The sequence below is a fragment of the Lagopus leucura genome, unplaced genomic scaffold (assembly GCF_019238085.1).
Source record: "Lagopus leucura isolate 7727_CA_CO unplaced genomic scaffold, USGS_WTPT01 Super-Scaffold_100159, whole genome shotgun sequence".
NCBI lineage: Eukaryota > Metazoa > Chordata > Aves > Galliformes > Phasianidae > Lagopus > Lagopus leucura.
Genome location: NW_024962335.1, coordinates 23,446,739 through 23,459,048, shown reverse-complemented (window position 1 = coordinate 23,459,048; position 12,310 = coordinate 23,446,739). Strand labels below are relative to the sequence as shown.

The 12,310-nt window shown below is 39.5% G+C and overlaps 1 protein-coding gene across 19 annotated transcripts in view; it reads right to left on the bottom strand.

The window, feature by feature from the left end:
• CACNA1C (calcium voltage-gated channel subunit alpha1 C) overlaps nucleotides 1-12,310 on the bottom strand; it is a 476,152-nt gene that overhangs the window by 115,382 nt on the left and 348,460 nt on the right. For 11 of the 19 annotated variants that reach the window (XM_042889407.1, XM_042889395.1, XM_042889394.1 and 8 more), the window contains exons 10-11: nucleotides 8,081-8,155; nucleotides 6,030-6,120 (exon numbers count right to left, since the gene is read on the bottom strand). In XM_042889407.1, the coding sequence (XP_042745341.1) occupies nucleotides 6,030-6,120; nucleotides 8,081-8,155 (166 nt within the window). The remainder of the gene's footprint in view (nucleotides 1-6,029; nucleotides 6,121-8,080; nucleotides 8,156-12,310) is intronic. The other 8 variants (XM_042889400.1, XM_042889413.1, XM_042889410.1 and 5 more) reach the window with 1 other exon arrangement.

Sequence of the window (12,310 nt, the reverse complement as noted above, 5' to 3'; positions counted from 1 at the left end):
CCTCATACTCTGGATGTTTTATGTCTTTGAAAGAAAGGAATCTTCCTCAGGTGGAGCTCTGATATGTCTTGAGAAATAGTTGTTGGTTATTTTTTTCCAAATATGATATTAGAGCTTATATGACAAATATTTCAGATCACTACTGAGTGTTTTTGTCATAGGATCCATGTAACTCAGATTACATCTTAAAAAAGATGAAATCAGAAATCAGACCTTTACCATTTGAGTAGCTATGTTCAATTTTCTAAAACTCTTCTAAACCTTACCCGGTTAAGGTAAAGTTACCACATGCGGATAAAACAGTGAAACATAAAAATTTTATCAGCATAAGCTTGGGACAGTGAGCACAATTCAGATACATCAGATTCAGAGATATCCCATATTCTGAGAGATAAAGCAGCACAACAAAACCTTGGAAAGCATTCTTCCCTTTCTATCTTCCTGCTGATGGAAGGGCATTTCTTTGTTCTAGTAGGGATGTTGGAATCCCTGAAGAATAGATGCCCACCCTATTCATTCCTACACATTCCTAGGACAAGAGTATACAGTGACATAACATTTTCATTTCCTAATAGCCTCTCTGTAAAATGAAGTCTTAGGGATAAGTTCTACCCTCAGCTACATCTCTGCAATTTGTCCTGAAGCAATGGACCTCCAGCTTGCTATCTTCGCTACAATACAATTAATACTGCAGTATTATACAGTGATACACAATGATCATTTCTCATTTCTGTCCGTTTATTAAAAGCTTCAAGCAAAACACTCTGGCCCCAGAGAACTTGAACTATGAAGCGGATTGAAATCAAGCACTGAAGAGCATGCTGACCCAAAGGAGTGATGCTGGGTTTAAGACAGAGGTGGCTGTTTGCTAGCAGCAATAAGAATCTAAAGAATATTCTTAAGGAAACTGGATCTATCTATTTTAAAGTTTAGGTGGTTTGCTATTTATTAGGCCTTCTTGATCTGGAAAACAGACTGGAGAAACAGGCCAGCACTTAAAAGTGAGTGAATAGCCCTGCTCCCCCTTTGGCAAGTCACAGGTAAGGCCTGTCACAAAATGTGAAGCAGGAAGATAATGCCTCCTCCACAAGGGCATGCTGTTGTCCTGAGACACGTACCTAGAACTGACGGTGAATAACAAGAATGCCATGCTTATAAATAAACTGGAGAGCAGTAGTGAATGCTGATATGAAAGGGTTGCTGCCATGCGTTTTCCTTCTAAAGTCAGCAGAGGTTTCAGAGCTTTTGGCAAACTCTTCTTTCCGCAGCTCCTGATGTGATTGAGAATTTGGTCCTCAAAGGAATCTATCTTCTCATTAGGTCAAAACCAATGGCAACTGTACTGAACCCGAAAGCAAAATGACCCTTTCTGCTTTACCACTGGCTGCTATGTTGATTATTGCAAGAGTTGCATAAGGAGCTGTTGTACAGACAGAAAAGCACCAAAGGAAAATCACCAATGGTTTGGCTGCCAAGGAAAGCTTCCATTGTCTATATTATTTTAAGGACATTGCATTTTCTGAAAAGCCAGTGTAGATTGTTCATTTTATTCTATCCTTTTTTACATTTTTAACCCTCTTCGGTGGAAAAGCAATTGCACTGTCCCCCAAATATATGGAAATCCCATCCAAGGTGAAAGTGCCAAGTGGCTTATTATTTCAGGGAAAGCAGATCATTTTAAGTTCTCTTCCTCTTTGAGCTCAAGTGCTTCAGTTTTCTACCACAGCTCCGTGAAACTTAAGTTTCCACAAAGGTCTCTTTTTAGCTAAGACATACTTATAAAAGCAAATTCTATTGTGGCACTCCAGGTCTGCATGGTTGTATTAGAAAATTAGCATTCTGGTTGTATTGGAAGATTATACACGCTGCCATCCTGCGCAGAACAGATTACTGTTGATCATGAGCAACAGCCTGCTGGCAGGAATTTGAGGCCTGCTGAGCCTCAAAGAGGCTCAGAGAAATTACTCACTACTAGGTATAAGGCTGTCCTGTAAAGAGAAACCCATCGCTCCTAGTTTTGGGTTTATCTCATTGATACTTGTAGAGAAAACACATTTCTTTGTACCTGGAGGCAACAGGTTATTAAAGTTGTGACACACCAGAATTAAGTAAGTTCCACTTCCTGACCTTGAGGATAAAAGCTGTTGTGTTTCTACTTCAGGACAGATGTCAGTGCAGTACAAGGCAATGTCATGACAGAGATGACATGCTGTGGAATTCGTGGGACATTTTTCAGTGCTCCATGGAACCCCACAAGACCTTTTTTTTAAAAAAAAAATTTGGACACATGTTAAAGATAGCATCATTTTAGGAAGGAAAATACTCCTTTCCACAGCTCGCCTGATGGCAGTGGAATTACTAAGGATGAATACGAACAAAGTTTGTGTTTGCTTGTTTGTTTTAGTTTTAAGAAGCTGGATTTACACACTAAGCAGAAAGATTAGATACTACATTCCTCCTGAAACTCCTGCTGGTTTAAATCTGGCACTGCTCCAGACAGCACAGATGATAGTATGGATACTATAGGAAGAAAAGCTCCTTTGAAACAATCAGTAGGAGACAGCGTGTGTTTGAGAGGTAGTCTCCTGATCTCACGTAGCATATGTCTCTGTGGAGCTGAGAAAGGCTGTCAGGGAAGATCTCCTTTTCTAAAAGGCATGCTTGAGACTGGCTTCTCAAGCAGATCTTTCTGTCATTCACAGATGATGCCTTTCAAAGCTCTGCAGCTTTTTATAAGAACAAAAAGAACAGCCAGTAATACGGAGTTATCTTTAATAAAAAGACATTCTCCTTCAGTCTCCTAGGTACGTTTTCTTTTTATCACATGGATATTCAGATGGCAAGGTCAGCCTGTAACCATGGTGGTGGTGTTGCTGAGGTGATTAAATGCCCTAACAGCTTGATGCCACTAAATAAATAAACATATTACCTCTGCCTCGAAATCTCCCTGATGCTTCAGTCACGTCTAGCTGCAGCTTGCCCAGTGCAATTTCTGACCCCGAGGAAGAACGTGTTTATAGCAAGACAGTGGGGACTTCTGGCCATTGGGTGACTTTAGTAGGCTGGTCAAAATCAAAAATCATCTGAAACTCAACACATGAAACTCAAAGCTGAACAGAAAACTTCTCTAGCCATTTCAGTTCTAAAAGACAAACTTCAGAATGCAGAGGAGTGCTCAAGAGTCTGGACTTAACCTTCAACTACAGTAAATCAGGATGTCATGATCACAATCATTAACACTTTAACACTTACTGAAAGTTCACTGGTACTATGTGAAGAACACATTTGAAAAACTCAACTTCCCAGAAGAACTACTTCTATCCTTGAACAGCACTGAGTTAATTATTGGATGCTCTGGCCAAATCCTAATGCTCTAAGTCATGTTCCACCAACGTTACTTACTACTCAAATCAGTTCATCCCTGCTTACATTTCATATATTCCTGATGGAATCAGAGTTCAAGACAAATCAAAATTTACCCATAAAAGAGGAATTTGCAGCTCCACAAATTTATAAAACCAGGAAGCACTGACAAATTTGTATTTTGATCCACACTTTCAAATGCAAAGATACAGTCATTCATTTTCCTGGTAGAAGGCTCCCATTCATCTCTTGGAGATGAAAAGCAATCTCCCTGAGGCCTTGAGGATTTTGAATGTCCTTGGGTAGGGGGGAGTTAAAAAAATCCCCTTCTCAATAACAGATTTCAATTTCCCTACTATATGCCTACTATATGGAATGAGGCAAGGAAACTGTTTTTCTCTCTCAATCTTATATGTACTGCTTTGGTGACACTTAGGCACAATTTTAAGATTTACAACATGGGAAGAAGAAGCAAAGTTCCATTTTGTTGTCATCTTTCTTTGCTTTGTTAAAATGCATTGGATACAGCCATTCCTTCTCCTAACACTGTGGGCATAGTGCGCACTGTGTCAGACCATAGGACTGTCATTCTCCCGTGGATATGTTGGATCATTTTCAGTAAACTACATTCTAAGTCATGTTTATGTTTAGAATTGGGTTAAACTTCAGTTCTCCTGGCTGCATTCCAATTTACAGAATTATGTTCTCCTTGCCAAAATTCCCCGTACTGTTTCAGCGCAAAACAAGTTATCTATCATACACCTCCTTATACACTCATGTCCTTTCTCCTTATGTTTTTAAACACCTGCCACATTTTACCCCGAAGGTAGCTAAACTCTAACACTGTGAAAACAATTGCTACACATACAGTTCATGAAGTGTTTTAGGATCCTCTGGGATTAAGGACATTAAATGAATGCAAGCTGTAATATTAAAAATATATGCAACTTTATATTAACAGTTCCCATTGTTGTTGGCACTGTGTAGCACCAGGGGACCCATTGTGTTAGGAACCATAATTGCAGAAGAGAGATAGTTCTCCAAATCAGATCCAGCTGGAAGAAGTGGTCACATATCCAGCTGCTGCTTCCTATTATGTGACAAGAGCACAGGCAGCTAAGTGAGGTGCTAAAGAGAGAGCTCTAACTGCCTTACTGCTGTGAATAGACCTTGACTGGTTCCTTCTGAAAAGAGTTCATAATCTAAACCAGACTCAGCAGGTAGACAACAGCAAGCAGGCGAAGGAATGCTATCATACTTTCTTCTAGAGTTTGTAAGCCACTGGCTGACACTTCCAGGAAAGCAGACTGAATTTATAACATATTCCACACATCACGTCTTATAATGCAGATAACATTGCTTCCTTTTCAGTCTGTAGAGGAGAAGGCCAGGGGTGTTTGAGGGAGATACAATCAAGGTTTATGAAATCATGAAAGTGATAGATTAGCTGAATGCAGAACTGTTGATCATCGAATCTCACAGTATAAGGAGGAAAGGGCATTGACTGAAAGTAGTAGTATATCAGCTTAAAACAGATACACTAAACTACTTGTCTACACAGCAGGTAGCGAGCAGCTGAAACTTGCTGCCACAGGAGACTGTGAGGATAGGCAGCATTAGCAGTTTCAGATAAATCCATGGCTGACAGGTCCATAAACGGCCTCTCAAGGCAAAAATGAGAAGCATCTCCTCTAAGATCTCTAACACAAAATCATGAATTCAGGAGCAGAAAAGTGGAATAAAAGGCAGGAAAAGACCAGGCTTACATGCTTCCCCTCCTGTTACTGTCAGGGTCTGAACACTGGACCACAGGCCTAACGAAGCAGAATTCTTCTTAGGTAGTTATGATCAGCAGTTGATCAAACAGAAGGGCTCAAAGTATGTCCAAGGACAGGACAGAGCCTCAAAGTATTCCAGCACAGTGCTTAGTCCAGTTTTTACAGAAATTAAAGAGGGTAAACATATTTCCAGGCAGCATAAGGTCCATTCTTATTTAAGTAATGCAAAAGGGAAGAAAGGACTCCTCTGGTCTATTCATGCTCACAGTGAAGCTAAAAAACATATCTTACAGTATAAACGTCTTCCATAAGTGCTATCTCACATGTTGTTGAGTCTGTCTACTTACTACAATGGTGTAATTTTGAGAAGGCCTTACCCCCTCCCAACTGCTGTGTTTATTTTTCACTATGATGTGCTCAGCACTTTAAGGGTATAATTCAGGCTGCAGGATGGAAGCTATCATGTGTATTTCAATTACAAGGCACTGTAAAGTGCAGAGGAGCCATTAGAGAAATTAAAATATACTGGTCAATTCCACTGTTTGGTCTGCATATACTGAATTTGATTAACTATCACTAAAGACCAATTTTAAAATAAGAACACTTATCCATTAGTTCTTCTTTTAGTTACTATGCAAACCCAGCTCTGCTTATTGTGGGAATTCTGTGATTTATTTATATCTGTGTAATCCCAGAGGCTACCTACTAACATCCAGAGTGAGTTTACATTGCAATTAAGATAAGAACTGGGATTAACAGGTCTTCTCCACCCTCTTTTAACCCGTAGTGTGATTTCCTTCCTCTTAACGAGTTTAACATTTGCCTTGACTTTAAACCACCAAGCTCAAGCCAGCACCTGCACACATATAACTGTGTATATGTACTCACGCTAGCCTAGCACCGCAGTTTTCTCCTTCAATATCTGTTCCAGGGACGTTGTCTGTGTTCACGGACTCGGTCTCACTGGTGGGCATGCTCACTGTAAGAGTCAAAGGGAAGAAAAAGAGAGGGTTGGCCATTAGAACCTGACACATCTATTAATGAATCACATCAGTCTTATTGAAAAGACCCTCTGCTGCAGCTCCAGAGGATCAAGCGCTTAGCTGAGCAAGTCTACTGCCTCCCTGCACAAACAAGGCTGAGCTGGTAGACTTTTGGAATACACACTGCTTACTCAAATGCTAAAGAAAGGGAAAGAATCAGCTGCTTGCTTTCTTTTTGAGTCAGTTCCTAGGAACTGTTATGAATGAGAATCACTAAAAACGAGAGAACCTGGCAAAACCAAGAAATAAGCATTTGCTTAATTCAATGAAAACTTACGAAGATGCCTCTTCACCTGCACCAGCACAACCGTTTTACTACCCTTTCCAGTCTCTTCTGGAGTGGAGTGCAAATAGCAAGTACCAGACTCAGAAGGAATCAGATAAAAGGTTTCAGTTGGCCTGATAGCAAGTTCCACATCAGTAATACTGATGGCCCATGTACTGTATACCACTGTTAATGGGTTTTAACCTTGCATTTAGAGCCTGAACTTAATGGGGTAAAGAGGGGAATTCAAACTTTCAGACCCTTTCAGATATTACCAACAAAGAAACTAATTAATATGAACTGTGGCAGAGATTTTATTTTGACAGTCATCAAATAAGAACTGGACAGAATCTCCTACACTTTTACAGAAATATAATGGAATAACCATCAAATGAAAGCAATCTTAGGTGTGAACCTATTTCATTAGGATTCAAGAAGGTGTCACATCCATGCGTTATGAAACCTTAATATTTTATTTGCTTCTGTAGATGAAAAAGATTCACTGTTTCCATTATATGAATTTCTCCCAGCTCCTATATGAACTGTAACTCCTTCAACATACGAACATTCAACATATGGTGGAAGAAAGGACAGCATTCAATGTGTCTCTTCCCTTTTCACCTCTTTTCAAATATATGACATTTTCAACGAGTAATGGAAGAGTTAGGTCTCTCAGATGGGATGTATATCACAGGTGAGTCTTGACAGTACACGCTATTAGCTGTGGGAGAAGCTTCTAATAGCTTGTCAAAATAGGTTACTCATTAATAAAAAAATATCTAATAGTAAGTCCTTGATTAAAAAATAAAAAAAGGAGAGACAGAGTAAATACGCTCTGCATTCCAGTTGGGCAGATGTTTAATGAGCTATGGGCTCAGAAATCCTTTCAGAAGCTACAAAGATACCAGAAGGTTCTTCCAAAGAGGTACTGGGTTCTTGCTTTGAAAGCATTATAAGCATTATGGCAGAAATGCCTCTCAAAATCTTTCCTGCACACAATCCCAATAATGCAAGTGCTTCCAAGATATGTCTTTGGAAATCTATAAGTTCTTGTATTGTGTTATTCAGGAACACAGACCATATGAAATAATGGTCTCTCTAGCACTCTTGACATAACCATGAAATACTGTACTCTAATGATGCCTGTTTCTTTACAAAGACTAGATGTTTTAACAAATCTTGTCTGTTCAGAAAGATGAATAAAGAAATCAACTGGATTCATATTTTGATGTGCACAGAAGAGTCAAATAAACTGTAAGAAAAAGAGACATTCGTAATTAAAATCTTCAAATTTTCAATCCAGATGAAGCCCATCAGGAAAAAAAAAACAAACACCAAAACATTGATATTTGGTATGCCATCTTTGAGGATGAGGTAAAGCACTTTTAAGACATATTTGAGCTTATTTGCAAATGGGAAACAATCTTGAAGACATTAGCAAGAGATTGATTTGCAGAACAGCTTATTATCTTAAGTGCATGAAGAGGACACTGCACAAGCAATAGCAAAAGCAAGGCACGCACATGCAGAAATACACAAAGATACATTATGTGTCAGTCTTTATAGAGATATATAGACAAACACACATACAAATATGCGTAGTGTGGACACCAAGTGCAGTGGAACATTACCATGGGTTTCTGTGGAGTGACTAAACCAAGAAAACTTTTCTTTCTTCTTATCAGGCAAGCCAGCTGGAGTGCTTCCTTTCACAGACAAGATGGTCAAGTACCAGGAACAAGACATCAATAGAGAACATGCAGCCAGTGACAGGCAAAAGAAAAAAACAAGGAACTCAGCTTGCACATGACATCCACTTCTCTCAGAAAACTTCATCACGTGAATTAAAAGTACAAAATGAAAAAATAAGGTACATAAAAGTAAAAAATATTATATCAGACCATCAGAGGATAACCTCCCCTTGCTTTGTGCTCTTTTTATAATTTATCTTCTGAGAATAATAAGTGGTTGAATTGAAGTTTATGGGTGAAATCATTTTTCCAATGATTTCAATGGCAAAAGTCTTCTTGTTTGACTGTCTGACTACTGAAATCAATAAGTCTAAGGCACTCACAACATACCCCAAAGTTTTCCTCTAATCTTTAGTTCCAGGATCTGGACCAGCCCATTTTTGAATCAGATTTCTCGTTCTTTTTTTCCTAAATTTTTCCAGTATCAAGAAACTTTCCAAAAGTGATGGAGATGCTAAAGAAAAATTGTTGGGATAATTACATTTCTCAGTCTTTTCTCTGTCTTTTCCATGGTTCAGGCTAGTTGCTGACACTAACTCCCAAGCATTCACTCCACTGCACTGTTGGTAAATGTTAAGGACAGTAAAAAGTATTACAAAGCTATCATGTATAAGAAGAATGAGGGCCAGAAGTTAAAGGCCAGGATGGACAGGAGATGTGGACCATAATCTCAAACATGGTATGTTCTCAGCAGGACAACCACTTAATTTTATGTGGCAACTCACATCATCTTCAGTATCATGGATAGTCATGTGCATAGCTGCTATGAGGTTCATTTAGGCCAGTTAAAAAATCCTGAAAACTGAAGTTGCCACAGAAGATTTATGTATAAACTGGGGCTGAATATGAGATGAAGTAGACCAACTATTGCCCACACAGCTTTCTTTCTGATTCAGTTCTCAGAGATGCAGACCTTTTGCCCAAACCCCAGCTCCAGTCTAGAAGCAAGGCAGGCATTTTCTGCAGTCAGGGTAATTAATTATTGGAACTATGCACCAAGAATGTTGGTAGTGAATCCACCACAAGAATGTTTTAATCATGAAGAGATGTTTTTCTAAATGGTGGGCTCTAGTCCAGACCAGAGCTATCAGGATCATGCTATACGGACTATGCCATCTCAGTGACTTCTTCCTCTTTGTAATTTTGGAAGTTGAGACAAAAGTGCATTTCCTCCTATCTAGACACAAAATGACTTAGTGATGGAAATTCTGGTGCCTCACCTCCTGCTCCATATGTGATCAGTGACATATGCACTCTTACAAGGGCTGTTTGCTGTCAAGTTCAAAAAATCAACTCCTTGTACCCAGATCAGAGGTCCCCACAGGGCTGGGTTCTGCCAGATGCAGTGTGCGCCTTGACCTTCAAGTAGATCCATAGATCTTCCATCTACCACAGGCTTTGTCTTGCAAGGCAATTCAGTATCCAAACTACACCACAGGCATTGTATCCTCATGCGCACAGTTCAACTGCACACCTGATACCTTGGGATATTAAGTTATACCTTAGAGTCGTAGTTGAATGACTGAATACCTATACTGTAGAAGGTGACTCCTTGGCACATGTGAGAGCAGGTTGTTAAAAGAATGAGAAAACATTTCCTCCTGACAGTTTGCCTTTGCAGGACTGCACCAGGAGCAGCAGTGCAGCTAACAGTGAGATGAGCACACTGAGCAGGCAGTTTGCCTCAACCAAACCAAACCAAGCCAAACCACTGCAGTGAACTACTAACAACCACACAGGGCTAGAATACCTTTGGGCAGCCTGGTCTAGAGGTTGGCAACCCTACCCACAGCAAGGGGGTTGAAACTAGATGATCTTTAAGGTCCTTTTCAACCCAGGTCATTCTATGATGATGCCATAGAAGATATGCAATCATGGTGGCTTTGCTTACATTGCAATCTTTTTCTGAATTTATCTTTAGTGATCACATCCATAATTCACTCAGGTTGATGGAATCTCCCATTCATTACATTTTTCCAAGGTAGCATAGGAACTTCTTTCCAAAGGGAAGTGAAACAGCTTTTAAACCATGCAGGTATTTCATGATTTTGATAGAATGCAAACCATGACGACCAGTATGTTTTATACTCTACAGTCGCTGAAATATTTGCACTTCTTACATCTCTCCACAGCATGGTTCATCTCTGAATACAGCATTTTCCTCCTGGACTACCTAAACTCTGATTTCACATTACTTACATAGCATTCCTACAGCAACTAAAGCAGCAAATGCTGTCTAGCTGCTTCCTTAAAAATAAACCTGAGATAAGCTTCATGTTGTGTTAATTCTAGCTCTGAAACCTAGTGGACAGAAATAAGGACAAAGTCTGCAGTCTGTGAATGGTTGTAGGCAGATGTGCAAGACCCTTTGAGAGCCTCTGTTCCATGTCACCGGCATCAAGCTTTGATACCAGCCCTGCACTTGCACTAACATATGTCCCTCCAACCAAATGCCCTGTGGACATGTAATAAATTACTAGATGGCAGGTTGCCAAGAGATAGCCAGCTGCTCAAGTAAAAAGATAGACAGCACTTTCAAATCCCCTTCAACGTAGCACTGAAATATTTTGTGCCTTTCCACACTTAGGGAATAATATATAGTTGCATTTCAGAAATATCACTACCACTGTTGCATTTTGCATTTGTGGCAGTCTTGTCATCTTGACAGTGAGGTAATTCTAATATTCAAATTTATCTCCATGGATTATAATGTTGCCACACTTGCTTGTTGCTGAATCTGACTTTAATGAATCTTGCCGTGAGAATTTAAAACCCAAATAAGATGATCCCTGGGCAAAGGATACCAGGTTCCACAAACATAGACAAAGCACACACATGTCACAGATGTTGATAGGATACATTACTAAATGACTATGTAGATCTTGATGTTAATTTTAGAACTGGATATGTGAGAAGCTGCATTGCCTGACTTGACATCTCTGATTCTATTTGAGCTATTTGAGTTAAGCTCCAGAGACAGACAGGTTCCTGTCACAGGTTTTCTGAGTGGCTCCCTCTGCCGCATGGACAGGCAGGGCATTTACCTTAGACACCTACACTGGGTACCGCACTTGGAACAGTGAGATAACTCAACAGTGTGTTCACTCCTATTCAAAGAGACCTGCAGTGAGTTTTCAGATTAAGAAAAGGAAAAATACACCTCAGTGTGTATTCTGAAGTGCTCATTAGGACTCCAATTCTTCCAGCACTCTAATTTCTGCTGGTATTGAATGACACTGCAAAATAAGGCCTAAGTCATCCCTTTTGCCCATGCTGCTAGTTGAGATCAGATTAACCCGATGTCACTGCCACTTTATTGTGTAACCTTGGCCATATGACCAAGTCTTTCTCACATATCTGTTCCATTTCTCTAAAATGGGGATTATAATTCTGCACTCACCTTGCAAATCTTTTTGAGATCTGTGGATGAAACACATTACACTAAGCCCTAAGTACTATAGCTATTACTGATGCTAATGCCTCCCGAGTGGGAATCCGCAGAACTATAAAGCAAATCGAAAGAGCAAAGAAGTCTTGTGAATTCTCCAGCTGAGATTTAAGATTTTTTTTTCCATCAAGCACAACAAGAATAAATTAAAGCATTCAGGCTGCTCCCTTTACCAGAATGTGCATAAAGTGAATGACTTTGTCTGCCCTAAGAACCCTGCTTCCCAAGGTGCCTCTCCTGCCCATCATTCCACGAATGAGTTTATGGACAGCTGTCAGAATCTCAATAGGCTCATCTTTTTTTTTTTTTCAGTGGAGGGCTCTCATTTTAATTAATATGTGAATATTGCTTAGTTTTCCTCTTCTCATTGCCTGTTCAGAAATGCTGTACTCATTCATCTTATTCATTAATGTAAATAAGATACAGCTTTTATTCTGCTACACGGGTTCACTGTCTCATGAACAATCAGTGAGTGTTCTTAAATGCAAGCAGCATGCACAGAGTAAATCATGCAGAGGTAAGTGAATATTTTTCTCTAGATCAATTCCTGTTTTTTTTTTTTTTTTTCCAGGAAAATATAATAGTTGTGGCTATTATATGGGATACACACATATAGGATATATGGGATATATGGGATATATGGGATATATGGGATATATGGG